Source organism: Solea solea, chromosome 12 (genome assembly GCF_958295425.1).
Source record: "Solea solea chromosome 12, fSolSol10.1, whole genome shotgun sequence".
NCBI lineage: Eukaryota > Metazoa > Chordata > Actinopteri > Pleuronectiformes > Soleidae > Solea > Solea solea.
The window spans coordinates 9,969,090-9,997,055 of NC_081145.1; the positions used below are offsets into that span (position 1 = coordinate 9,969,090).

General features: G+C 40.3%; 6 protein-coding genes across 7 annotated transcripts; 3 read left to right on the forward strand and 3 right to left on the reverse strand.

Moving 5' to 3' along the window:
* The first annotated feature begins 92 nt into the window (after positions 1–92).
* Positions 93–4,660, forward strand: ccdc77 (coiled-coil domain containing 77). The gene is made up of 12 exons (XM_058646340.1): positions 93–205; positions 1,250–1,298; positions 1,421–1,595; positions 1,700–1,842; positions 2,144–2,240; positions 2,408–2,498; positions 2,760–2,848; positions 2,934–3,082; positions 3,265–3,526; positions 3,687–3,812; positions 3,933–4,085; positions 4,338–4,660. The coding sequence occupies exons 2-12, from the start codon at positions 1,264–1,266 to the stop codon at positions 4,482–4,484; spliced, it is 1,467 nt and encodes a 488-aa protein (XP_058502323.1). The 5' UTR covers positions 93–205; positions 1,250–1,263; the 3' UTR covers positions 4,485–4,660.
* A 709-nt stretch (positions 4,661–5,369) lies between these two features.
* Positions 5,370–11,068, forward strand: hdhd5 (haloacid dehalogenase like hydrolase domain containing 5). The gene is made up of 8 exons (XM_058646341.1): positions 5,370–5,675; positions 6,912–7,115; positions 7,217–7,329; positions 7,988–8,081; positions 8,158–8,191; positions 8,282–8,456; positions 9,578–9,766; positions 9,887–11,068. Exons 1-8 carry the CDS (start codon positions 5,565–5,567, stop codon positions 10,299–10,301), a joined length of 1,335 nt encoding a protein of 444 aa, XP_058502324.1. The 5' UTR covers positions 5,370–5,564; the 3' UTR covers positions 10,302–11,068.
* A 367-nt stretch (positions 11,069–11,435) lies between these two features.
* On the reverse strand, positions 11,436–14,807 carry LOC131470489 (ras-related protein Rab-19). The gene is made up of 5 exons (XM_058646349.1): positions 14,736–14,807; positions 14,164–14,265; positions 13,436–13,624; positions 12,830–13,013; positions 11,436–11,739 (listed from the first exon to the last, which is right to left on the reverse strand). The coding sequence occupies exons 2-5, from the start codon at positions 14,212–14,214 to the stop codon at positions 11,465–11,467; spliced, it is 699 nt and encodes a 232-aa protein (XP_058502332.1). The 5' UTR covers positions 14,215–14,265; positions 14,736–14,807; the 3' UTR covers positions 11,436–11,464.
* Positions 14,715–18,240, reverse strand: ccdc34 (coiled-coil domain containing 34). The gene is made up of 8 exons (XM_058646343.1): positions 18,158–18,240; positions 17,397–17,468; positions 16,814–17,098; positions 16,562–16,706; positions 16,339–16,446; positions 16,064–16,222; positions 15,831–15,960; positions 14,715–15,647 (listed from the first exon to the last, which is right to left on the reverse strand). The coding sequence occupies exons 1-8, from the start codon at positions 18,220–18,222 to the stop codon at positions 15,502–15,504; spliced, it is 1,110 nt and encodes a 369-aa protein (XP_058502326.1). The 5' UTR covers positions 18,223–18,240; the 3' UTR covers positions 14,715–15,501.
* A 1,380-nt stretch (positions 18,241–19,620) lies between these two features.
* Positions 19,621–24,399, forward strand: slc15a5 (solute carrier family 15 member 5). 2 transcript variants are annotated; one of them, XM_058646337.1, is made up of 9 exons: positions 19,621–20,100; positions 20,901–21,123; positions 21,747–21,916; positions 22,020–22,240; positions 22,316–22,502; positions 23,091–23,279; positions 23,417–23,548; positions 23,764–23,872; positions 24,136–24,399. In XM_058646337.1, exons 1-9 carry the CDS (start codon positions 19,746–19,748, stop codon positions 24,275–24,277), a joined length of 1,728 nt encoding a protein of 575 aa, XP_058502320.1. In that variant the 5' UTR covers positions 19,621–19,745; the 3' UTR covers positions 24,278–24,399. The 2 variants fall into 2 exon arrangements, with proteins under 2 accessions (XP_058502320.1, XP_058502321.1); XM_058646338.1 differs by lacking the exon at positions 24,136–24,399 and having other exon boundaries at positions 23,054–23,279; positions 23,764–23,852.
* Positions 24,400–24,460: 61 nt separating this feature from the next.
* LOC131470482 (E3 ubiquitin/ISG15 ligase TRIM25-like) lies at positions 24,461–27,874 on the reverse strand. The gene is made up of 6 exons (XM_058646339.1): positions 27,255–27,874; positions 26,936–27,031; positions 26,391–26,636; positions 26,159–26,312; positions 26,011–26,076; positions 24,461–25,786 (listed from the first exon to the last, which is right to left on the reverse strand). The coding sequence occupies exons 1-6, from the start codon at positions 27,861–27,863 to the stop codon at positions 25,257–25,259; spliced, it is 1,701 nt and encodes a 566-aa protein (XP_058502322.1). The 5' UTR covers positions 27,864–27,874; the 3' UTR covers positions 24,461–25,256.
* Positions 27,875–27,966: the final 92 nt, after the last annotated feature.

Below are 27,966 nucleotides of genomic sequence, written 5' to 3' on the forward strand. Positions count from 1 at the left end.
GTTTGGGAAGGTCTGGCATGAACTGTATGTTTAATGGTTGCCACTAGATGGCATAGTTCTGTTTTTTTACGCGTGTCCCACAAAGAAGACAACTTCCGCGTAAACTTCCGGGTTTCAAAAAGCTTGGTAGCAACGAACGACTCTCTCACACACACACACACACACACACACATACAAAGGCTGCAAGTTTGATGAAGTGTAACAGGTTAGTATTAAATTACTGTTTTTACTCATGTGTCTTGTACATGTTCGCTCACGGCAGATAGCATTTGCACTATCCTTTTAGGCACAGGTGAGATTCCAAAACCAGTAATTGGTGAAAGATTTATCTCCATGAACGCGAACAGGAGGATTTCTTCACCTCCTCATCCTCTTAATATCATAAATAACTCCAAGATAAATGCAAGCGTTGAACGTATGTTAAACACAGTTAAAAAATATTAATGAGTTCGTGTGAACAGTTATGTGATTTTAAACGTCCCGCTCCCCCTGGCGCCCAAATGATGTCAGCAAGAGAAACTACTCCATAAACCAACTGCCAACAACTTAATTAAACTCTCCCTTGTGGTCATTTTATGATACGCGCACTTGATTTATTGCGTCTTCAAAACAAGCAGCTTGTGCAATCATTTTTGCAGCGATGAGTTATACCTCTATATGATTTATTCCTGTTATATCCACTGGGGATCGCTACATGAATTATTGTTATGAATTGTAGCCTTACCCTGTACAAGCAGGTGTAAATATACAACAAATAATTCAATTAAATTGGCACCGTTCCAGATGGGCTGCAATGATTAATTGATTATGAATCTAATACTACATTAATCTCTATTTTGATAATTAATTAGTTGTTTGTTTATTTTTATGAAAACATTTCTCAGATTTTCTACTGCTTGAATGTGAATATTTTCTGGTTTCTTGGCTCCTCTATAACAAAGACACAAGAACAACTGAATGTTGTGAGTTTGGGAAGGTTCTCAGTCGTCATTCAGGTCATAGTCATCTTCAGAATTTATCTCAAGTTCAGTTGCTTACAACTAACCCCTGAATTTGAAGAAGTTGTCATTTTAAATTTTGGCATGGATAGTAATTTTACATTATTGTGGACATTTTAATGGCCAAACAACTAATGAACTAATCCAGATAATCAACAAATTAATCTTTTGTGAAAATAACCATTAGTTGCAGCCCTAATTTCCAGTATCAACATGTAAAGTCAAGTAAATAATGTGTCTCCTGTTTTCAGTGTTTTGTGGTGGAATGGGATCTCCAACAAAAAATGCAACACCACGCAGGTGAGATTGCTCACTCAACACACAGGAAGACAGTTATTTTGGGGGCTTTTTTGCAAGAGAGGAATGTTGCTACAGATGGATTTAATGCTTTTCCAACTGTGATTTTTATTTAATTTCTACAGAACCCCTGGAAGGGAGCCTGACTCTCCACTTCCCCCCATCCATGAGCGCCTGGCGTACCTCCGACCATCCAGGGAGCTACTCGAGTTCTACAGACAGAAGATCGCCCAGTTTGATGAGGAGCATGAGGAACTGCTGCAGATGCTGGAGAAGTATAGAGGCATCACGGAGGACCAGGTGTGGCACAGCAAGGAGCCACTGCCTCTGCTTTTGTGTTTCAACCTTGTCAGATTTCATTTGCCCATATTAACTGATCCTGTCTATCTTTGATATCATCTTAGCATAAGCTGCAGTGGGAGATACGACAGCGTGAGGGAGAGATTGCTGAGTTGCAAAATGCTCTTAGTGACATGCAGGTCTATCTTTTTCAAGAGAGGGAACAGTCTCTCCGGCTTTATGCAGAAAATGATCGACTAAAGATCAGGTGGGTGAAAAGAAGCCTTAAACACTCTCATGACGGTTATTGTTATTCCTGTGCTTTCACAACAATTCCCCTTTTGTAAAAAAGGCCTATTGGATGTTGATGTACTTATTTTTTTGAAGTCCCTACAAAATCATGATTAACCACAGAATTGTTTAGACTTGCATGACTAAACCGATGATAAATTATCTTCATTTAGTGTGGGTATTCAAAATCCGGTTTTGTTTCAGTATCACTATCATTATTATTCTTTGTTGACACATCTGCAGATACAATTGCTTCTTATCTATTCACTTTTATACAGAGAGCTAGAGGACAGGAAGAAAATCCAACACCTTCTTGCCCTGGTGGGTCCTGATGCAGGAGAGATCACATATTTCTACAGAGAACCTCCTCACAAGGTACACACTTCCTAACCAGCTTCTCTCACAGAGGAGGTTTTGATTTGTCAATGTCTAATACGTCACCTTCATGAACAACAAATAACAAAAATTTGACGCACTATAGATCAAGCCTGCTGGATATCTGAAAAAAATTTCAAGAACCATTATATATGTATATGTTTCAGGTTGCTATCACTCAGAAGAATATTGAGTCCAGATGTGAAGAAACTCTCAGTCTCAGGCCAACAAAGTTAAGACATTCTGTGAACAGAAAAGGTTTGAAAGATGGTTCTTTTACATATAATGTTTCACACGTGTCTAATTTCAGAAATACGCGTATGTAGTTGTTGCCAGTTGTCGTGTCTTGTAAAAGTCATCCGCTATCTTGCTGTGCATAGTCATAATGATAATAAAAATGTGGTCTTCTTTTTAATTTCCCTTCACTCAAGCACAGATAATTAGACTTTGCTGAGTGGGGAAAAAAAGAATAAAAATCCTACTGTGTCATGTAGATTTTCTTTCTGTTTATGAATGTAGAGAGTAACAGGAGAACAAAAACAGCAGATGGGATAAATGAAGACAGTCTGGAGCAATACAAGAATGACAACCAGACTCTGTTACTTCAGGTATAAGCCCACAAAAATAATTTTTACAGTTTAAAGGTGCTATAACTGCTTTTATTAAAATTATATTGTGGCTCATTTTTCTCAGGTGGAGGCGCTGCAGGCTCAGATGGGGGAACAGACACGTCTGGCCAAAGAACAAGTAGAATCTTTGCAGGAGGATAGACGGATTAAAACGGAGGAGGCACAGGCACAAATGCAGAGAGACCAGGAGCGAATCACAGCACTGACTAACAAGTGGGTCTATATGATGTCTGTCTTAATAATAATTGTTTAACATTCCTATTTTAGAATCATCATTTTTAGAATGATTCATATTCCATGCTCACCAAAAATTCTTATTAAAGCGATACTCTCAGTGATATTAAATCTTCCAAGTGACTTTAGTAACTGCGACTTTCTCACATTTGACACTTCAGGCTTCAGCAAACCCAGAAACTGTTGCATGAAAGCACCAGGGATTTCTTACAGCTGAAGTTTGAGACCCGGGATCATGAGAAGAGCTGGATGGTGGAGAAGGACCGGCTGCTAAGGGAACTGGACTCTCGCCACAACCGTTTGAGGAAGTCAGGCTCTGTAGGTACCGAGCCGGGCCGAACATGGCAGCCCGGCGGCAGCACGGCCATGCTCCTCCAGCGGACTCAACCAGAGACACAGCAGATGCACAAAGAGGAGATAAAGGTAACGTTACTTATCCGTATGTGGTATGAAGAGACTCCTGCTATCTATTTTATACAGAGATTACAGGACTAATAGTTTTAGTCCTTGATAAAGAATGTAAGTAACTTGCTTTTTGGATTTTGATGAAGTCCTTTCTCTCTAACTTGTGTTATTTAATCAGGCACTGCAGGAAGATCTGAAGCAAGCCCACCGTCTGGCTGACATGTTCAGGGAACAGTGTATCACTCTAGAGACAGAACTTGCCCAAATCCGAGAGGAGGGAGATGTTGGCAGGGAAATATTTAAGGTATTCTTGTTGGACTGATGCTGGCATCACAAAAATATCATGCACGTCTTTGATTAAATGGTCAGATTTGATCATTAAGTCTTTTCTGTTATTTTACACTTCCTATATTTATCTGTGCAGGACCGTTCAGGCAAAATGGCCAAACGTCTTCAGCTAATGACTCAGCGCTATGAGGCTCTGGAGAAGAGGAGGGTGATGGAGGCAGAGGGCTTCAAGACTGACCTGAAGCACCTTAGACAGAAATTGAAAGACGTTGAAAAGCAGCTCCTCAAGGTGAGCAGCAGTTTATCTCTTTCCCCTGGAGTTTTACAATGTTGAATTTCTTTCTCATTTGTCAACTAATTAAGTGCAAATAATAAAACTTCAACCCTCATGTGGAGGATAAAGTGATATACGATTATTGAATGAATGAATAATAAAAATGTAACTCCCCTTTACCCTACATACTGCTGAGATCAAAAACTTAACATTTAACTGCTAAACCATTAGTGTTCACTATGAAGATATTCTTCTTTTGTACTTCAGGTTACTCTGAATGTTGGACCCAACCAGGATTTAGCTATTCTGCATGAAGTACGGCAGACCAACCACAGGACAAAAAAGGCTCAGGATGAGCTGAAGACACTGAAGGCTAAAATATTTGGGCTGGAAAATGAGCTGCGATACGGTTGAAGTATGGACAGTGTGACAGAATGTCTTGTGTTTGCTTGTAGGGGAGAATTTCTATGAAGTTTTATTGTTTGTGTTTATTACTGAGACTAGGGCTGATTGTTTTTCTACATTGTATTGTGGACCAATAAAGATATTTAATTTTAATGACAAAAAACTCAGTTTTTATGTTGCAGAGGTTAATTTTACTGATAATAAGGAAACATCAAATGATTCATTAGTTGTGTAGTTTGCAGTGGATTTACATGAGTCAATTTATCACTAATTCATTTTCTAGAACATGAACATTATTGAAACAATGCTACTGTGCAAACATGTATCTAGTAATTCCAAGAAACTGGAATGAATGGTTACAACATGAATCGGAGTTGTGGATTATCCAGGCAAATAAACAAAAACAAATGTATAAAAATAAATTAGAAATATAAATTTACATTGTTGTATCAATGTGCAAGTTATCATTCAAAACGTATTCCTACACAATAAAACCAATGTTGTGGTCTCAAAGTAGGAGAGTAGAGAACATTCTAACATTCTTTGCATATTAACATTAATTTGACACAAAATATAATTTTCCAATCAAGCCCACACATTCATTGACAATATACAATGGTAAAAATATGTGTAGTGTTTTAATCCTTTTTACTAAAATTCATTAACATGTACAATGTTAAAGAAAGTACAGTTTTATAATAGTTTTATCTTGGAACTCTATCAAAAAACAATGACTTCAGGGGACATTTGTCATATAGAATCAAAATATTAACAAAAAAGTTCATTTCATTCATGCTTAAAGTATAAAATATGTACTGTTGTTAAATCGTTAGTGTTTCCGGTGGGATGTTTTTAACGCGACGTCATGTCCTGCCAGGAAGTTTTACGTCCCTGCTCTTCTGCGCATGCGCGGTCATGGTTCGTTGAAGCTTAAATAGTTGTAACCTAACAAACACCATAGAGGGGGAGCAAAATGAGGGACTGACCCTCACCCTGTGAGATATGAACTATTTCTGAGTGGACACACACTCACACACACACTGTCGGCTCAGCTCTGCTGTGTCTTTTTACTCACCGGTTCCTGGAGAAATGCAGAGACTGTGGTGTCTGAGAAGCGGCTTGCAGCTGCTGAAGTCCAGCTGTGAGGGAACATCAAAACAAACCAACAAATGGCTTTCGACCTCCAGACGTTACAGCCATGTGAGTGAAAGATACAATCAAACGTTAGTGACATTTTGGTGCATCTTCGAAGTAAGCGCATTTCTCCAAACAACACCACTCTGTGAAAGTGTGTCACTTTTGTCACAATCTCTCAAAGGCAAATAGTCCAAAATACAGTGCGTCATCAACGTTACTATAGAAGTACTGACTGAGATTTTATTAATCTAATCTGACTATTAATCCAAAAAATGTACACGGTTTGACTTTGTTGACAGACTGTCTGTCATTGGACAGAAAAATGATATTAGGACGTTAAACAGGTAGTTCTGACAAATTAATTTCTGATTTCACTAATTTACTAAATGTACTGAGTAAAACTGTAGAAGAAAGTTAAATGCAGACAAAGAGAAATGAATAACATGCATGGTTTGTGTTTTGGTGGCTACAGTGTGGAACCTCTGTCGCCCTTTATTACCTAGTTTCTCTCCATCACCAATATGTGCAGCCTATTTGTGTTGTATAGCATATCTAGTGTTATTTGTTCGGGATGCATCCAGAAAATTCAGTTGGAGTTGCATGGTGAAGGAAAGAGCAGCAGCTGTCATTGGCACATGCAGCTCTTCAGGGAGTGCTTGATTAGAAATCAGAAAATCAGAAATCAGAAACCTTTAATTGTCATTGCACATGGACAACGAAATTATAGCAGCAACCAAGTGTCAAGTACGTAAAAAAGTACAGGTAATAAAAAAAGGACCAATGTTCAGTGCAAAGGATATAAAATAGATAAATAGGTAGTATGTACAGTGTACAATGTCCTTGGGTGGTGTGTGTGCGTGTCAGTCAGTGTGTGTGTGTGTGTGTGTCAGTGTTTGTTTGTGTTCAGTGCAGTGATGGCTTGTGGGTAAAAGCTGTTTCTGATTCTGTTTGTTCTGGTTTTGATGGACCTGTAGCGTCTGCCAGAGGGTAACAGGTCGAAGAGGTGATGTGCGGGGTGGGAACTGTCTTCTGTGATTGCCTCAGCTCTGCTGAGGCAGCGGGAAGAGTCCATACTATCATGTTAGTGGGAAGCCATAATCACGATTGTGAGTAAAAGATGATTGTCCTGTCCTCTTAAACTTCTTCCACCCTACTCATCAGTAACCTATTCCAGCATACCTTTATAGACCCATGGAACAAATCTACTTGGTCCCCTGTGTCTGAGGTGATGAGATCATGAAAACAAATGCTCAGTCTGTAGTCACAACTCACTGCTCTTTGGCCCATCTCCATCCTCAGGCCTCCAGCTCCTTCGGGCTCCTCTTTGACATTGACGGGGTGCTGGTGCGAGGCAGGACGCCAATCCCTGCTGCCAAAGAGTGCTTCAAGAATCTGGTGGACCGCAATGGGCAATACAAGGTGCCTGTGGTGTTTGTCACTAATGCCGGGAACTGCATGAGGCAGACGAAAGCTGAACACCTGTCACAGCTCCTTGAGGTGGAGGTAATCTAAATCACCTTTTCGTTGGTGTCCTCAGCTTGCTTTGTTTTAATTTTATAAATTGCCTAACATTACTGTTCTTATCTCTCTTCTCTTTATCTCAGGTGTCTCCAGACCAGGTGATGCTCTCCCACAGTCCTTTGCGAATGTTCACCCAGTTCCACAAAAAGTGTGTGCTGGTGTCGGGCCAGGGTCCCGTGGAGGAAGTTGCTCACAAGTATCCTGTCTTAAATCAAGGACTCCTGACCCCTGCAATCTATCCGCTTGGTGACCCTAACAAAAGTTCTGTTTACTCAGTGCAGTTGCGTTCATGTTCAGCGTTGTGTTATCTGTGTGTTATTTATTCTTTGGTGCCCTTTGTTCCCTTTGACTGACGCAGTTGAGGTTTTCTCCATTTGAGATTAGGACCAATGACTGTCAGGTATTTGTCCATGTATTTGTCAGGTTTGTATTGTAGTAAGTGTCATCCTTTCATGTGCATTGTAGTCGTAAACTGTATACAAAATGGACACAATAGTCTGGTTGCTAAACAAACTCCTGTTTGGAGGCCTCATGATTTGCCCGGAGATTTTGCAAATGGAAGTTCTAGCTGTCAATCACAGTGATTTCTACTCACGTACACTGGTCTATTGTCTATATTCCTCTAAATGGGCTTTTGTGGATGTGACTTCATCTTCTGTGACAGGAGACCTGAAACTAGTCATTTAGACCATTTAATCCTCTGGAAAATGTGAGAAGTGAGAAGTAGGCTCATTTTCCTGAAGACTTCCATTCAAACAATTATTTTTGTCTCCACTTTTTATTTACGGTCTATAGCTGTAGCTTGTAACTCCTCCCCATCTTTGTATGTTTGACTTTAACCCACCAATATTCAGTCTGGGCTTTCAGGACATTGTGACTATAGAAATGCTGAGAGACGCATATCCTCTTCTAGATGTCGTGGATCACAACAGAAGGCCCAGAGGCAGTGTAAGCATGACCAGTGAAGACAACTCATGTTTAGTCCCAGATGAGTGTCTCACCAACTGCTTATTTTGTCTTATAGATTCCACCCACAAAAGGCTTAGGGCCAATCGACGGTATGTTTCCACAGACAGGCAACGCTGTAGCTACAAGTGAAGCAATTTCAAATGATAGCATTTATGACTGTATTTTGGTTGATCTTACAGCTGTTGTCTTATTTGGTGAGCCAATCAGATGGGAGACCAACCTCCAGCTTCTTACTGACGTGCTCCTGACAAATGGGAACCCAGGCAGTGACTGGAGTTCGGCACGGTACCCTCACATCCCGGTCCTGGCCTGTAACATGGACCTGCTGTGGATGGCAGAGGCGAAGAATCCGAGGTACATCAGATGAAATCCTGAAACATGATTAAATTATTTTTAAAAACTGCAGTGTATGGTCGAACTTAAAAGTCGAGCTTCAGTTCAATATTGAAACTGCATAACTTTAAAATACAATCTAACTGAAAGTCCATTACTTTAACCCATTGCCATTCAGTGCTGATCCACATTACTCTGTATCTAATTATGGCAGATTTGTTTTGTCAAAACATACGAAGGAAAGAGCAATATTGCACTATTAAAGTCGACTGCAAAGAGGTTGGAGTATGACTGAAAACACAAAATCATTTTAAGAAAAGTGGGGAAAAGAAGCGTTTTCCTGTCAAACTGCTGAACGACTGATTTTTCTGAGGAGTAGAAAGTTGCTGGTTTATACACACACAGTCGTGTCTTATAGTTTTGTTCTACAGTGCTCATTTTCAGATTGTGACAGAAAATTTTGTTTAATTACTCATATATTCTTATAAGCAGACCTGGTATACAATATTAACAGCCATAACATACAATATGATACAAACTATCCGCCTTTCAAGGTTCCCTCCCTAGAAACCAAGGCGCCAGGCATCTGGACCAGATACATTATTTCAAGTCTTATTAACTATATGTGTCAGAAATGGCACACTGCTCACCAGAATCTGCGATGATGCCTCACTGTTTAGCTGTCAGGCATTGTCTTCAACTTAACTCATCACTGACTCCAGGTTCCATCTTTTGTCACCTCACCTGATAATCAAAAAATCTCAGTAACACAGATAAAGCAGCATGTTACAACATGTTACATTGCTTTTGTTCATGAAGACCAAACAGAGGCAGAATAGTAACATCAACAACCAAAAAAAATCACCAAAGTTACTCACTGCAGCTTTAACTGGAATAGATTTTAAAAAAAAGGAATGCTTCTTACCACATGAGATACCATCAAAAACATTAACTACTATACTCTTATGGCAAGGATCAGAAACTAACGGTATTTATGTATTTCAATTTTAAATAAAACACAATCAAAAATAGAATAGTAAATTGCAGCGTTTGCGATTTGCTAATTGTGTTTCAAATTGCATTGTTGAGTTGTCTGTCTGCAATGCCATTATCCTGAATTTGTTATTATCACTGTATCACAGGTTTGGTCATGGTATGTTCCTGGTCTGCTTAGAAAGTCTTTACAAGAAGATCACGGGGTATGAGCTCAAGTACGAGGCTCTGATCGGTAAACCCAGTGTGGTGACGTACAATTATGCTGAGCTGCTGATCAGACAGCAGGCTGAGAAACTTGGCTGGACCACACCTGTGAAGAGGCTGTATGCTATAGGGTGAGACACACTGAATTTTTCATAAACACTTTGAATTCAAGTAAAGCTCCTATGATGTTGCTCACTCACAAAAGTGCTATATAAATAAAGCTTTACTTACTTACTTGTCTCTGTTTGTAGTGATAATCCCATGGCTGATATATACGGCGCCAACCTCTATGACCACTACCTCAATGCTTCTCGGTCTACCAAGGCCCAGAAACAGGCCCAGAGTGGTGGAGGAAGAGTAGATCCCCTCACAGAAGCTGATGCCCCTAAAATGCCTTCAGCAGAGCAAGGAGAGTTTGGAATTAACCCAGAAGAGGAAGAACTGCCTGACAGCTGCAGCTCCATCCTGGTGTGCACAGGAGTGTACAGCAGAGATCAGCAGGAGCTGCCCTCAGACACGACCCAGACCGTCACCAAGCAGCACATCTTCCATGGTCACCGGGACTTCGGCTTTGACCCCAGCCTCACGCAGCCGTCCTTCACGGTGCAGGATGTGAAGGAGGCGGTGGAGCTGGTGTTCCAGCAGGAGGGTTGGCCCCTGGAGTAACACACGCACTCCAGCCTTGTAGTAACCAGCTCACCCCATAGAAGCAAGTGTGTCACAGGGAAGATGTACTGTAGCTGTTACTGTGGCTAGGTCTTAAAGATTTTTTTAAATAAGTGCCATAGAATCAGCTGTAATAAGTAACAAATGCAGTTTTAACACCAACTACAGGAACGTTGCAGGCATAAAAGTCGGTTTTACAGGGTAGTGGGTCACAAACAGTCTTGTTTTATGCATATACACAGAAGTTTACAGATTTTCTAGCTGTTAACATTTATTTTAACTAAAGTCTGTAAGTTCACTTTACTTTAATGTTGAGACTGATCCAGGAAGACCCTTCATACATCTGCTGATAATATATATAAATATATATATATATATAACACACATTGTCCTGACAAAGATGGATTTTATTCTCTGCACAACAGTTTGCCTAACTCCACCATCTTGTCTTTCCAAAATATGCATCCATTAGCAGGTAACCCAGTTCTGCTTGTATTACTGTCATGTGCTTTAGCTTGATTTGTTTCATAAGCTATGAATAACATGTAACCACTAAGGCCGATGAGATTAAGTAGCCAGGTCTCAGTTTAGTACCTCATTAGATTTAATTTAATCAATTTTCAGTAGGATGGTAGATTTTATTTGACTTCTTTAAAGTTGTTACAGTTGTGAAAATCCTATGAATGGATCATGTGAACGTCTATTGTCCAATGTAAGACTTTTGAGAGAGAATATGGAATTACAGCACAAATGGTTCTAAACTAAAGCTGGAGTGCCTTTGTTTTATTTGAAACGGACACTATAAAAATGTACAGTTTAAACTGGTGGCGAGAAGAAGCCGTACTTTATGACCGAGCAATTCAAAATGCACCAAGTTGCACGTCAACTGTCTTGTGTGTACTCTGTCCTCTGGCTAAGGTGTGGTTCTTCATGCCGGAGTCATCATCTCATTCAGCAGCAGATATCCTCAGGTGAATATTGCAAAAAAAAAATACATGTAAAAAGCAGTTTGCATTAAATACTACTACTAAATCCTTGAACTGTATAAATATTAAAATTCAAAACAAAAAATATCTTCACACACGTAAAAGCAACTCATTACGTTTGTCTGATGAAAGTAACATATTCTGTTTTGGAGAAACTTTATGTGTCTTCGAGTCTGCTCAGCACCCGCACTTCTTATCTGAAGACATAATACCATGGACTGGGTGAGAACTGTTGCGCAGCATGAATTGAGATGGTTCTTGAGAAGACTCGTCCATGATGGTCATGCCATTGCGTGCCAGCAGCTCCCGGGCCATGAGGTTAAAGGCTGCCTCCACGTTCTGGGCCTCCTTAGCCGAGGTTTCTAGAGCAGCGAGGACACTTTTGTTTTCTGCCAGAGTGCACGCGTCCTCAAACAACACCTGCCTCTGATCATGGAGGTCTGACTTGTTCCCTGCAGCAAAGGACAGAACAGAAAAAACAGTGGATTCTGAAATATTATTGTTTTTTAGTTTTGGAGGGGCTAAGTGTTGGAATGAAAACAAAAAAACTTCAAGTCAATAACACAAACACACATTAACTTAAAAATGCAAAATAAACATTAAAAAAGAGATAACAGTACAAGTTTGAATGTAATATTACAGATATCATCAAATCAATTCCTCACATTTGAGAAAGTGGAACCAGACTGTGTGCAATGCTTAAAAATAAGCCAACTGAAATTCTATATTTTTTTATTGATGTTACTGTTAAAGGCTTGATTGCTTGTTTTTGAGGAAATGCAGGGAATTCCAACGACAAGATTGTAAAATATTTTAGCAAAAATATACACTTTTCAATTTGGCTACAAAGTATTTTCATGATTTCAATGTGAACTGTCAACATTAATGAATCAAAACTATTACTTTCTTGATTATTTGATCTATTTACATAGAAAACCTTGGAAAACAGCTAGATTTTATTCCTTAAATAAGATATTCTGTTTATAATGATATGGCAATAAAAGTATAGGAGTATAGGGAATTGGTCATTAAGTCTCAAAACAATTAATCATTTATCAAACATAGTCACAAACTGAATCAACATATTTGTTTCTGGGATAAAATTAAATGTACAAAATAATTCTAAGTTGGTGTAAGGCTAATCTTTCATCAGTGAGCTGTATTGCTGAAACAGCACCACCTGCTGGTGCTAAGACCTCTTAATTGACAGTGCAGCAGAGCTGAAGAAGAAGTATGAGGTATAGAAGTGAGGTTGAATGAGACTCCCAGCTTCAAATGTGTATCAATAGTACAAATGCAAACTATACAAAGAGAAACGGCCTTGATCATCATCATCATTTTGACGTACAAACTAAGTGATACTCTAGCTAAACATCTTCAACTAACTACACACTGTACCAGAGTTGTATTGATTGAACTTTTAGTTTTTTTTGGAGCCAAAGTAAATAAAAAATTATATTTTGGACAATACAGTTTAATCTAATCTAACATAGTAAATGTGTTGTGGGGGTTTGCTGACCACCCAACTTAACTTCTTCTTACCTATGAGTATCACAACAACACTGGCAGCTCCATACTGCTCCACCTCCTGTATCCAGTGGGTAACAGATTCAAATGTGGGGCGACGTGTGATGTCATAGGTGACCATCGCCCCATGAGCGCTGCGGTAGTAGCTCTGAGTTATGGTGCGGAAACGCTCCTGTCCAGCCGTGTCCCACACCTGCATCTGGAATATAACACGATATACACATCTTTATTATAATAAAGACTCAAATATAACAAAGGAATAACAACATACTTCAACATGAACTCTGTTCTTAAATGCTTATGTCCACAGGGCCCTGAATTATTTAGCCTAACAAGACATGTCAACACACCCAGAAAGCTAACACACACACGTTATCATTTCAAAGTAGCAGTCGGCCACTCCTCTTTAATGTGACAGGAAAAAAAAACTGATTACCTGAGCCGTCATTTACCCAAATGTTGTCATGTTTGTTTTCTGCATGATTTTTCAACATTTGACCAACATTTTAGTTCTAATAGTTATATAATAATAATATATAATAATAATAGTTATATAATAATAATATACATAATAGTTCTAACTAAAATGAGTATGTAAATGTAGAACATGGTAAGAATTACCTTCACTTTCTTGCCATCAATGTCTAGGGTACGAACAGTAAAGTCAACCCCGATGGTGTTTTGCTGCTTTTCAATGAAAATGCCAGATTTGAATCTCTGGACCACACACGTCTTCCCCACATCAGAGTCTCCGATCAGGATGATTTTAAAAAGAAAGTCAAAAGAGTCCTCAATCTCTGGTCCTGCAGACTGCATGGTGAAGGAAGGAATACACACACAAACACAAACTGAGGATGAAACCCTAGATCCAAGATCTGTAAGCCTGGACGCAAAGAACCGGTTTCTTCCAAGTTGTGTCAATATGAGCTGGGACTATTTACAGTCTCAGGAGTCATATTCTTATTAGTAACTCCTAGCAGCTGTAGCATAACATTCAATGTGGTTTTAAATTAATCTGCAATCCATCGGTGAATTTGCCCCAGTCAAACATAAAAAAACAAAAAATACTATGACAATTTAAACTACTGCTGTTAAAGTCAGTTCTACACAGCAAAAAACAGAAACGTCCTCCAAAAGCAACTGAGTTATTCCACGTAAGAGTACATCAAGGACAGCAAGTACAGATGAGCATCCAAAAGCTTTGTCTTGAGTCTCTTCTTGTCCATATTTACACTGTTAGCCACATTTTCAAAGCCTAATAAACAAGTGTAGTCTGTACTGCCCTTTAGACTGTCACTTGTTCTGCCCTCACACATTCATTCTGGGAGTATTTAAGTCACGCCTCCTACCTGTCTTGGTAGGTGTGATCTCCAACCGCCGGCCCACCTGCACCACTGCATCTTGGGATATGGATTTTCTATTAAGGCTCTGTCTGTAATGGGTCAAAATACCTGGAGGAGGCAGAAATAGAAAACAGTGATATCGACAGCACGGTACATTAGAGATGGATGCAGAACACAGACGTACAGTTACAATTAACTGGTTATTCTTGCAAATGATTGCACACTGAAGGCCAAAGTGCTGGAGGCTCACTTACTTTACGCACAGTTTTGCTTACAAGGCTCAATGTGTAAATACCCCAAAGCAAACAGCCTAAACCACTCCTTTACGATTTAAGTACTCCTCTGGATAAACACCTTTGTCTTTAACAGCTGTCCTTTCGACCCCGGGACGTTTTGGTGTGTTAAAAAGCAACAAACATAATCACTCGGCTCATTATTACCCCACACTCACGGAGTACTGTCAACACATTCCACAGCTGTCAACAGGACATGGTCAAACAGACATTAAAACACACAAACAATACAGTGATACGAAATAAAAGTCATTCAGAAATACGTTGAGATAGGAACCACTTTACCTCAGGCTTCATTTATTGACATCAGAGATGCTAAAACACGGAGTGAGCATGCTGTTCTCAATCTGATTCTCTCTCTCTCTCTCCCTCCCTCTCTCTCTCTCTCCACCCCCTCACTTGTTTCTGTCGTCATGTCAGCCCACAAAAGAACAAGGCACAGCTGGATGCAGAACAATGTGTGAGTGTGAGAAGCACTTGAACGAGCCGGGTCTATCTTAGGCTCCGACCACAAGCAGCCTTCTTTGTGCTGTGTGGTTTGTGCCTTCTTGAATACGGTGAAATGCCATTCTGCTGACCACGTAGTGACGGAACAAATAAAGACAAGAGGAAACATTTGATAAATATTATGAAAAAAATGTACATAATCAATTTACATAATACAAAAAATATCTGTGCTTGTAAATGAGCTAGACAAACTTATGGAAGGTAACTCAAGTATAAGGACAAATTACTAAAATCAAAAACTGGAAACGTTCATTACAAATCTCTCCAATGTATGAATGAAATCCACATGTACAGTGGGAGCATGTCTTTAGAAAAACAGAAATAACAGTAGGAATATAATAAATCTAGTTATTATAAGCCTTTTAAAAACAAGCAGATTTTTGCACAGTTTCAGGAAAAAGACCAAGAATGGAGGCATTTCAGTTCTCAGAATAAAACCTGACTGGAAGCCAATGATGATGAATGTCTGTGGGGGGTGATGTGATGAGCTGTGACTCTGAGTGTCTGTCAAAAAGCCACAGTGAATGAGTTGCGATGAGTCATTTTAAAACCTTGCAGGCTTTTTTCTTTGTTTCTGAGGTTTCTTGCCAGACGATTTCTTCTGTGATATTTCTGGAGGAGGGACATGAATGGGTTTCCATGGGACTGGATTGTAGTAGCTGGGTGCTGGGTAGGATTTGTCATATGGACCTAAAGAAATCAAACCAACACAACACTCAGTAAAATACACAAGAAATACAGTATCAACAAGGCCTAAATAGGGCCAAAGAAACTGATGAGCTGGGATCAGATTTAACGCAGCCTAAAAACCAACAAAACTAATTAAACAGACTTTTACAGATGTAAAACTTCAGATGATTGACATGAACTTACTTTTTGGGGAGCAAGGTGATTGTGAACCTGATCCGCCTTTTTCATTCGCTTTTGCCAGCCATTCCTTAAACGTTGCCTCTGCCACCTTGCGACGCTGCTTCTCCTGCTCTTCCTTCAGGGCAGCTTCCTCCTGTAATTCATATGTTATAATGTGTCTATTTTGTCCATAAAATCACATCATTTATTCAAAATAGGAAAATTAAAAAAATGGCTAAATCAAAGCTCCTCATTACCATGTACTTCTTTTCTTTTTCTATTTTTTCTTGATTCTTCCTCTGCAGCCAGACTTTGTACTTTTGTTGAGCTTTCTGTTCAATCTCCCTCTGTTTCTCCAGCCGCCTCCGTGTCTCCTCCTCCTCTTTTTCCTGCTTTACAAGCTGCTCACGCTTCTCCTGGCATTGTAAGAATCAAACAGATCAACTGAATGACACCCATGAACCAGTGTAGGATTGCTGTGTGGTTGTGCAACACTGTGAGAAAGTGGACATTTAAAGAAGTGAATTTTAACCTGTTCTCTTTTCATCTGCAGCCATTCCTGAATCTTCTCTTCCACGACAGTCTTTTTCTTTTCTTTCTCCATTTCTTGTTGTTGTTGTTTTTCTTTGAGTAATTGTTCCTATAAGTGTATACATTTTTGTCAGACACTGTGTGCAATACTAAAACACAGGAAGGGAAGAAAAGTTCATACCGCCGAGGCATTACAATATCAGTAACCAAATAAAACTGCTTGCCTCCTCTGCTGTCTTTTCGAGTTTGAGTCGTTGCTCTTTGGCTTTGTTCACCAGCCACTCTTCCCATGCACTCAGAGTGGGTGAGGCTGCAGGCGGCACGGCTGCACTGAACATCTGCTTTACAGGTGTTTTTGGTAGCTCACACCTATAAGCAAACCACAACCACAGTTTCACATATTATGCTCTCTGTCACAGACTGGATCATGCACTATTTTGTTCCGAGTATTTTAGGCCATATAAAGTGATCCGTACCTGACAGGTGAAATGCTGAGTTCTGAGTGGTCGCTCGGCCTGGGTGAAGTCAGCTCAGCCACACTGAGCTCCAGTTCTTCTTCATCACTGTCAAAACTGTCATGATAGATGGGAGAAAGCAGAGAAAATGTGTCTTCGTCATCAGACAGGACTCCATCTTCCAAGCCAGTGGGTGAGGGGATCTCTTTCCCCGAGCTGCTCTTGAGAGGCGTCGAGCTGAAACCTTTGGATGCAGAGGCAGGACAGTTCGGCATCCTCCCACCAGACATCATTGCTAGCTGATGTCTGCATGAAAACAATTAATCAAACATTGTACATACATACATACATACATACATACACACACATACATATATATATATATATATATATATATACATACATATATATATATTTATAACAATTTTTCACAAGGGGTACTATATATACATATTTAGTAGCCCATTGTGATACAGAATGCTTCACAAATAGTCACATACAATAACATACAAAAATGCAATATGATAAACAAACAAATGACTAAAAATAATTTAAAAAATAATAGAATGATTAAGACATTTCTCATGTAAAAAAGACTTTTTACCTTAGCTCCTCTTCATCCATTGTCAAACCATAAACATGAAATGCTGCAGTGCCAGCAAAGAACCTGAGTGACCTAGAGGGAGATTACTATACATTACAAATTTGTCCTGAGAGGTATTCATGCATCCATGTTCAACATGATTTCAGGTGCAAAAGAGTCAAGCCCTGGAGTGAGGGAGGAAATACATAAACATCTGGAAGAGAAATTGTTACACTTTGACAATGTTTCTTAGATGATAAAAGGACGTGTTGGCGAGAGAATGATTGTGCATGTTACAGTTGGAATTCTGGGTCTAAAATCACACCAGGATTTCATTTTATTCATTTAATTATTTGGCAGGAGGCCTTGCGTTTTGTGCCGGTGATCTAAGTTCACCGCACGGTGTCTCTCTGGACCTTTGCACCATGAAAACCTTTGTGTTGTGTTTATTTTGCTGTAAAGTTATGCGACATCCTCAAACCACACGTCGACACAAAACGAACAGTTACGATGACATATGAGGAACATTTGAATGACAATTACATCTAAATGAATATGTGGTGCAGAATATACAAACACAAGTGAGACATGACTGTTAAAAGCTCACGTGAACAACTTATTTTCAAAGTTAGCAAAGCGTGGCTAACGTTAGCTATTAGTTAGCTAACTAATGCTAACGTGAAACGAGATTTTAAAGCTGAGTACTGGCTAATTCCAGTGTGTATGTTAACCACAAAGTCCTCGGTTAACTTAGTGAGAACACGGAAGATTGAATAGCCTACCTTAGTGCGTCTACTTGGCGAAAAGTGTCTGAGACAGTTGTTTTTGTTTGTGCATCTACTCCCATGATACACCGCGCCCCCACGCTCCACGCGACTCTGTAACCATGGAGACGCGTAACGCTTTTTAAGCCACACACTTCACTTCCAGGCCTTTGTTTGTCTGTAGACCGACAACAATAATATATTATCATTATTATATAATATAATGAATATTTTCTTGTTCTTTTGTTCTTCAAAAAATGATGAAAAGTCACAATGACACACGTTGCAATACCCTCAGATATAAAGTGGAAAATGGTTAATATAAATGGGCTATGGGGATTATTTACATGCTTAAACATCTATTGGACTGCAAGTGCACATCTTATTAATATTAATAATGATATTAATTATAATAACAATAATTATTATTATAATAATAATAATAATAATAATGTCCAGGTTTGCTGTGTGAGGTGTATAATGCTGCCCTCCACAGTTCAAAGTTCTTTATCACAGTTCACCTTTAGGTTTCTGATTTAATTATATATGTGGTGTAGGTCATTGTGTATTTATGAAAACATATTATTATTATCATTAGTAGTAGCAATAGTAGTAGTAGAGTTACTATTATTCTTATTATTAGTGTTGTTGTTATTTAATTTCTACCAAATTATAACATTTTCACCTACATTTTACACACTCGATCTTTGAATATTGTCTCCTCCTTTTGGTAATAGATAGATATTTTGGGCACACTTAACAGTCCTGAATGAAAACTGGAAAATAAAGTGAACAATTCAAGGTGTGGTGAGCAAAGCCCCTGTTTCTCTGTTCAGTTCTGTGCCTTTCTGGTTGAGCATCAGGCTGTTTACTTCCTTCTGTATCAAACAGCAGTTGTTTTGTCTCTAGCAGCACTGGCCCAGTTGAAGTTAACCTGCCCATGCACACAGCTTCACTTAACATCACTGGTCTAATTACCAGCAGGCGAGCCAAAATGAGCTCGTACACTGAGGAGCTGCTGTCACACAGGGATGTTACATTTTGTGAGTGTCTGTAATAACCGGCAACACTAAATTATTATTGTTATTATTGTTGTGCTTTATGTTATTTATTATTTTTTTAAGGTCTACTACTAGCTATAACTATGTTCACTGTAAACTATGTTACTGTGAGATTAACTGATTCTTGAAAAATGAAATATCAAAGGAGATAATCATGTTCAGGTAATAAAACATCACGTATGTCACTGGTAATTATAGAAATATTTCTGGGCTGCTCTCTAAAAAGGTCCCATCAGTCACACCTCCTGGATTCAGCTTTGCATAATGTGTCAGATCCCTGTAAGGAGTCCACATTTCTGAGTAAGACCATGACACGGTATATCACACACCAGCACGTGCAGAATGGAGGTAGGTTGTCTCATCCTTCTGTCCTACGTGTCTCTACTCCAGCACCACAGTCACACCAAAGTGAGGGATTCCACCGTTACCCACAGCTGTTTCCATCCTCGACAAGAAAGTGTTCCCATTCAGAGCTCTACGTGGTCTAACACTGACAGCGTCCAGCCAATTCAGCAGCCCAGCAGCCAGCTTGCTGGTCAGGTGTTATGGTAGAAGGAGATCTTAGACTGCCAGAGGGCAGAGGCCAACTGCGACGAGTTTCCCAGCACGCTCTTCCTCCTCCGGGCCAGGGACAACCAAGGAAGTCCCGCAAGAAGCTCCAAGTGATCGTCTGTGTGCTACTTGTGGAGCTTTGTGAAAGATTTGCTTTCTTTGGGATTGTGTGTAACACGATTCTGTTCTGCACTGTGAAGTTGGGATATGATAACTACCTGGCAGCAACAGTCAACCTCTGCTTTGTCGGAGCCAGCACCCTGACGCCTGTTCTGGTCGGGTGGTTTGCAGAAACCTGCTTTGGAAGAACCAAAGTTCTCTACTTGTGTGCTGTCCTTCATTTCTTTGGTAAGATGAATTGGGTGTATGTTTCAGTTCAGTATCTACTTAGAAAGTGTATTTCTGTTATAATTTGAGAGAATGGTGTAAAAGTACAAGTACAATGGACAGCATTTAACTGTCTCTTTCATTTTTCTGTGTTTCTAGTTACTTTTAAACCAAGAAAGAAAGTAGTTTCAGGTTTTTTTTCAGTTTGTTCATTCTTACTGTCACATTCACTGTCACAGGAGAGCCTAAAGCTTAACAAAAAAATTATTTAAGGGATGTTCAGTTTACATTGTCATAGTTAAAGCAGAGTCAAAATGGCAGGCAAGAAGCTATGGTAAAAAAACAAAACACAACACGGCAATCAGAGATGGCAGACTTCACCCTATTCACGCAACAAGCCTGTGTCCGCCTCTGTTGGTCATATTGGCAAGTGCAAGTGCGGAAACACAGACAGACACACAGAGCCACTAAAAACAATACTTCACTCCCACTCCGCAATGCCTTATTTTCGGAGAATTGATCCAAGAGGAAGTAAATACAGGGAGAAGAAAAGAGGCCCAAGAATAGATGGACACAAAAACTTCTCTCTGTTAACTAAGACCTAAGCCACTCTAAAGCACCACCATGAAGGCCCACCCTGTTTCCCAGGTAAGACAGGAGGATCTGATGGTCCTCTGTATTGGTCCAACAGAACTAAAACAACACTGCGATCAGAGTCTGTGGCTAAAAGAACAACAGTTTTTAAAACCAGATTCTATTTCACTGATATTAGACTTGTGTATGAAATCATGCTGTAACTTCACCCGTCTTTGTACATCCAGGTACAGCCATGTTACCGGTGGTGGCATTTCCTTTCGAAGATTTCTACATTGACACTCATCACATGACACACCAGCTGGATCCTCGGGAGCAACAGATCTTGTTCTACACTGGACTCCTGGCTGCTGCGCTGGGTATAGGGGGCATCCGGGCAATCCTCTGCCCCATGGGAGCATACAGCCTGCAGGGCTACAACCAGCACCAGCTCCTCTCCTTCTCTAACTGGTGGGTGGGGTTGTCTCTTGAGTGCAGTCTGTTACCACTTTAGCCAATAATCACAATCCACTGATTTTCTTTATATTACTGTGATTATTTGTATTATCTTTAAAAAATATATATAATTCTAAGTTCAGTTCAGTCATATGGCATAGTCATACAAAATGTTTTTTTTGTAAAACGGGCCTTACTCCCTGACATTCACGAGTGGCGGAATTTGGTTTTAGCTGGTTTAGTTGGTTTAGCTTTGGATCATTAAAATCAGGTAAATAAATTAGTCTGATATTTTTATGAGATTAAGCATAGCTCTTTTCGTATTGCAATAATCCAATTGTCCATAAAGGAGTTAATCTTCTAGGCACCATGTGCAGGTCAAAGTTAATTGTATCCTGTGCTGGCATCAGATTAACAAAATCTTTGATAAAATTGATTAAATTAAATGAAAATATACCATGGTTGTGTGAAATCTTAAATTGCTAAAATTAAATCTAAATGTCAAATCTTAATTAATTTTCTACATATGTGCATAGATAATATTGATTCGACATGCTCTCAGGTGAATTCTGTCTCAAAGCACAGTGTTTGAAATTAGGATTTTATTTCAAGTTTTAATACTTTCTTATTACATTTAGGTTCTACTGGTTGGTGAACCTGAATTCCACTGTTGTGTTTCTGGGTATTGCTTACATCCAGCAGTCTGTGGCCAAAAATCTAGGTTTCCTCATCCCCTTCACCTCAGTGCTGCTGGCTCTCATTGCTATACACATGATGCGCAACAAACTCACCTACAAACCCAAGAGAGGTAATAGACATAAAATAAAAGGGCGAAAGAAACACATTATCAGACATTTAGCCAGTGCTTGTGTGCAGATGGACCAGATTTTTCCTCCATGTTTCCATCATAGGTGGCTCCTTACTGACGACACTGGGAGTCTTCTTGAACTCTCTGAAGATGTGCTGCCTCCACTATCGGCACCTGAGTGGAGATGTGGCATCCTGGTTGGACCGCGCCAAGGAGAACAATGGCGGTCGTTACAGTGAGACACACGTAGAGAACGTCAAAGTCCTGGCAAAACTCTTCCCTCTCTATGGGCTTCAGCTGCTGTACAGGGCCTGCATCACACAGGCAAGTGGCCATGTGTACATTATGATTTATATTACTGATCATTTCCATTAATGTTAAATAATATGTTCCCCACAGATTCCCTCAGGTTACTACATACAGACGATGAACTCCAACCTTCACCTGAATGACCTGCTGTTGCCCATCGGAGCGATGAATGTGATCAGCATCCTTCCTCTGCTGTTCTTAGCGCCGCTGATTGAGTTTGTCACGACCTGCTTCCTCTCTGTGGAGAAAACACCTCTGGCTCCTGCTAAAGCCATTAGTGAGTAATTTCACAGGCACAATATGTAGGAGCTATTTGTTTGTTATGGTATTTAGAAAATTGGTTTGATACTGTTATTGATTATTATAGATCATTCTTGTCTTATTACAATCAGATTTTTGATTTTCAGTTTTTGTTAGTAGTTTCTCAAGCTATATTTTTATGAATCAAATTGCTAGTTTTGTTTTTAACATGATTGGTTTCGGCATAGTGTGGGCATCATTTCTTTTGCACCTGGGTGAGCTTTTTTTTTTTTTTACCAGAGTTAAATATTCCACATAAAATGGCAATAACCTGGACTAAACATAACGCATCCTTCACTGCATAAGATTCATACCCATGGTAAATTTAAAATCCATGTGCATATTTCTTTCACACAATGTTGTCGCTCTACAGCAACAGCACAATGTCCATAGTCTTTCAAAAACTTTCCTTTTTCAGTGCCCATATTCTTATGTCTTTCCCCTAAACATCCGTATGTCTTTCTCGCTCTTTTACCTGTCTCATCCTCCCTCTTTCCTCCTGTAATCACAATCCCCCCCATTCTATAGCCCCTCTCATCCCACCCTGTCCATCCTCCCCCTCCAGCTTTGGGCCATGCGTGTGCCACTCTGTCAGTTCTGATGGCAGGCTTGTCAGAGCTGCTGAGGAAGACTTACCCTCTGGTGGAGCAGACTCTGTCAGGGAAGGTTCTGCAAGTGTCATCCATGCCGTGTTTCCAACTGGCACCGCAGTACATCCTGCTCGGGCTGGCAGAGGCACTCGTCACCCCTGCATGTGAGTGTGCCACTTTCCAGATTTTCAGGATTTCAGTATTGAAATTGGTACAAACCAATGGAGACATGGTCCACAAGAGTTGCTTACCTTTCCTCATCATCTGAAGTGTGATCAGACATGTTTACTATCACTTCCAGGTTCCCTGATATCTTTCCAGTTGACTCCGAGCCACATCAGAGGCATCTCTCTGCACTTCCTCACCCTGTCCTATGGAGGGGGCTGCTTTCTAGGCGCCTTTATCGTTCAACTAGCATACTTTTCCTCTGGAGGTAATTATTTCATTTTTCCTTACAAATAATAGAGACCCCGAAAATTAGATAGAAAAACTGTGATTTTTAGCATATGCTGTCACAAATGCTGATGTAGCGTGATCATGGGCCCAGAGGAAAAAAAACTGCCTTGTTACTGGGAGGTCGTTTGATCAAATCCCATGAAGGGCCAAAGGCAGATAAGTGCTAAAAATGACAAACTCTAATTCTTACAGGTAATTTCTATCCAAAGACACTGCATGATGGGAATCTGGAGAGATTCTTCTTCCTCCTGGCCACACTGATGGCGATAAACACCCTTGTGTTTTGGAGTGTATCTTACAGGTACAGTATTACTATAATAGCTTCAATATTAAAGCAGCAGTAAGTTTCCTGCAGGAACGTTACTTTATAAAGCAGATGTACAACAGATAACTTACCAAAGCACCAAACACAAGTGTAATGTTACTCAGAAGTCAACAGGAAGTGATAGAAGTTCCAGACTGGAGCCTTTAAAGCATCTCCGTGAGCGTGTCCTGTATGCTGCTTTATAAAAGCTGTACTTCACAGCACTGAGTGCATCTTTTTGTTTCCCTGATGTTGTGCAGATACATAGACCTGAGTGTGCAGGGCAAAGCACTGACCATCAGCCCTCTGACTGAGAAGCTGCTGCATTACAAGGCCTGTCTGCGTTTCTATGACACTGTGGATCGCTCCTTCACAAACAACTCCATTGATTCCATTTTATGACCTTTCTCTATGATGCTCTCACCACGTAGTGGCGCTGGCGCTGCATTTTACTGAGTCAAAAGCCGTAACTTGGGAAATTGTAGGCTGAACTGCATAATTGAAATACATTGATATTTCATGTACATATTTGTGTCGCTTTTGAATATGTCATAGATTTAATGAATGGCATAATTTCTTTGTTTTGGAGTTATTTTAATAGTCTGTATGAAATACAGTGAAACTTGCATTTTGCAAATTTACAAAAAACAAAGATACATTAAAGAAGATACTACTACTTACTAACAAAGTGTAGTGGTAAGGAGAGTGACCTGGGATCCAGTTTCTGACCAAGTTCTCAAGGCCATCGCTGAAGCCATCAGCACGAGTGTCAAGTGGGAGAAGAAGACCAGACCCACCAGGCAGAAGATCAACTTCATTAAGGCAGGGGAACAGCCAAAAGCTGCCAAGGCAGTAACAACAGCCACGTTCCCCATCCACATCACAGCTACCACCTTGCATCCTGACATAGTTATCTCTGAGTCCACCAAGCAGGTGGTGCTTGTTGGCAGCTGGCAGTACCATGGGAAACCGCCTAGAAGAGGCCGTTGAAAGAGCTGGTAAGCAGCTGCCAGAAGGCAGGATGTCTCCCAGTGGAGGATGTTGGGGCTTTACGGGGCAGTCTCTGACAAGAGCCTTTAGTAAGATGGGCACTGAAGGAGAAGGAGGAGAGCAATCCGCAGTTCCACCAAAGCAGCAGAGAGGGCCTCAAGATGGCTATGGTTGAAAAGAGGGGACTCACAGTCATTGTACCTAAGCTGATGACGATGATTCCAGGCACGTCACTGTATCCATAGGCATCAGCAGATGTGTCTTGTTTTTCAACATTGAAGAAAAATCTATTCAAACAACAACATTTTGTTTCTGTTGCTTGCCATTTTTACATTTACATGTACAGTATTTACTACACACATACTGTATGTATGCAAAACTGTAAATGGGCTTAGATTTTGCATATTTTCAGTGTTGCACCTAAATCAACAGAAAACCCAGGGTAGACCGGTTCAGTGAAGGTGTTCTGGATTTGGTGCAGCAGCGTCAGCCTGTCAGAGTCAGTGACACTGTAGAAAACCAGCACTCCTGCTTCACAATCAAGGTGTACACCGACTCTGCGACAATCAGCCGCAGAAATTCTGCCTTTATGGAGACTATTGTGCCAAAAGGTGCAGCCAGAAGAAGAGCAGGTTAATTTCCAGGACAGATGATTGTGGCCAAAACAGCAGTCTTTCCCTGACCCCTTTCTATTAATCCCTTTGTATGAAACAGCCACGTCAACAATGCCACCGTCCCACTCCACCTCCCAGTAGTGGTTCCCCTCGAGGCCCTTCCTACAAAGAGCCTGAGGATAGAACGTGAATCTGTTGACGTGATGAGGATGAGCTTGGTCCTTGTCACTCCACGATATCTCCCGGTTACTGTTAGACAAGCAGAGACGCGAAGCGACTGTGTCGGGATCCACCTCCACATCAGAGTCTGCGAGGAAAAGACAACATTTTAAAAGAAGTAAAATGAAACATATAACACATAAGATAAGGACATCGGAATAATGTTCAATAACTGGTTCAAATTTTCAACGTTTAATAATTTACCATGACTTATTGGCTTGACAATATGAAACCCGGTAAACTATTTTATTGTTGTGGCTAAATTGAGAATTTATTTATGTCTTATGCACAGAACCTCAACAACATGCTTACTCCTGTGTTTGGTCAAAAGATGTTTCCTTGACATCACGCTCTCTGGCAGCACGGGCTTTTTTAACACTGTGATGAAAAGAAATAAAAACACAGGTCATTCTCTTTACCCAGCAACACACTGGTGAGATGAATTATAAATTATACTTACACATTAATTCTTCAGAACGTGTGTATAATTGGTGCTTTTCATTGTTGGACATGTTTTTCAGTTTATCTTTCTGTGCTGTGACAAACTGTGTCAACGTGTTGAGACTTCCGTCTGAGTGATGAAATGTTGGCAGGTCACCCAAAGCCTGGAAATCCTTCACAGGGAAAACAAAATACGAATTGGTACACGTCCAGACACTAAATCTAGAGTGTTAAAAGCATGTAATCATCACCCGAATAAACTGGATGGGATCCTCAGTTAGAGACAGCTGGTTGAGTTTAACTTCTCGGCGCTTCAGTTCTGAAATTACACTCTGCAGTTGCCCGAACTGGCAGTCTGTCCAGTCCACTCCAGCTTTCTCTGCCTCTCCAAGTTTGTCTTTCATCTCAGAGCATTTCCTCACCACAGAGCTGACATATGAGCGGACGTGCTCCTCACACAGCCGCTCAAAGTCATCGCACGCCTCCCATGCAGCATCCTGGCGGCAAACAAGCACATTGTCACAGCTATATGATGAGTAAGGTGATTTCATACAGATTTAGTTTATGTTTTTTTTTTTTACGTTTTTTTCACTAGTCAATCAACAGGTGAAAGAGTCAAATCAAAATGTTGCATCAGAAACTTAAACATACCTGATACACAATATTAAATCAATTCTCTAAATTGATGTTATCATGTAACTGGAGGAAACAAATGTAGCTCAGTTTAGAAGTAGTCACATGCACTTTTTGTCAACATTTACAAACATGTTTTGTCGTGTGAATAGATGACGCTCACTCTGATAGAGTCTCCAGCATCTCGCAGTTGGGCCATTTTCATCTGTGAATGCAGCACTCGCTCGCCGATGTCCTGTTTCGTCTCCTCTAGTTTTATCTGTGAAAACATGAATACGGAAGCTTTGTGAGTTTCTATGGAATTAGATGTGTCAATAGTTTCAATTTTTTGTATTTTAAAATACTTATACACATACACACACATATACAAGAACAAGTGAGGAAGCGCAAATGCAATAGTGTGTTTTTTCATTTTGTAGTTCATTTTTGTTTGCTCAATTCAATTCATAAAGTGCTGTTTGCTTCTCAAAAGGTGTTGGTACCTGCATCTCACGCTGTTCTGCTTCAACTGTCACAGTGTCATGGTCTTTGTGGTCGTCCGCTGCACACGTCAGACATATGAACTGTTGATCAGTGAGGCAGTGAATCTCAAAAGGCCTGAAATGGCGCCTGCAGATGCTCTCCTGGATCCTGACTGAGGCTGGAATCAGACTGTGGTGTTTCAGGTCAGGTGCCTCATAGTGAGGTTGCACATGAGTGTCACAGTAAAAGGCAAAACACACACGACAGAACATGCATGCTTTCTGTTTCCTCCTGGTGCACACGTCACACTGCAAACTAGGTTCAACATCAACATCATCCTCAGCAGCAGCAGAACTACTGTGACCTGTTCTCCTCTTGTGCTCCTCCACCAGGTCAGACAGACGTGTGTTCTTCTCCAAAACAGGCCTCGAAAAGAAAGTCTGTCTACACTGAGGGCAGCTGTAACTACTCCCTCCATTACTGTTGCTATCCCAGATGGCATTGATGCACTTCAGACAGTAAGTGTGTCCACACTCAGTCATCACTGGATCCTCCAGCAACAGTAAACAGACGGAGCAGTCAAACAGTTCCTGTTTGTTGGCCATTTTCTCCTTGCAACACACACACATAGAGGAAGTATCAGTTTCTCAGAAGGAGGAGTGGCTCGATTGTGCTGAGTGGGAGGAACTCAAACTGACAGGACTGTGTGAGAGTGGAGGACACATTACACAC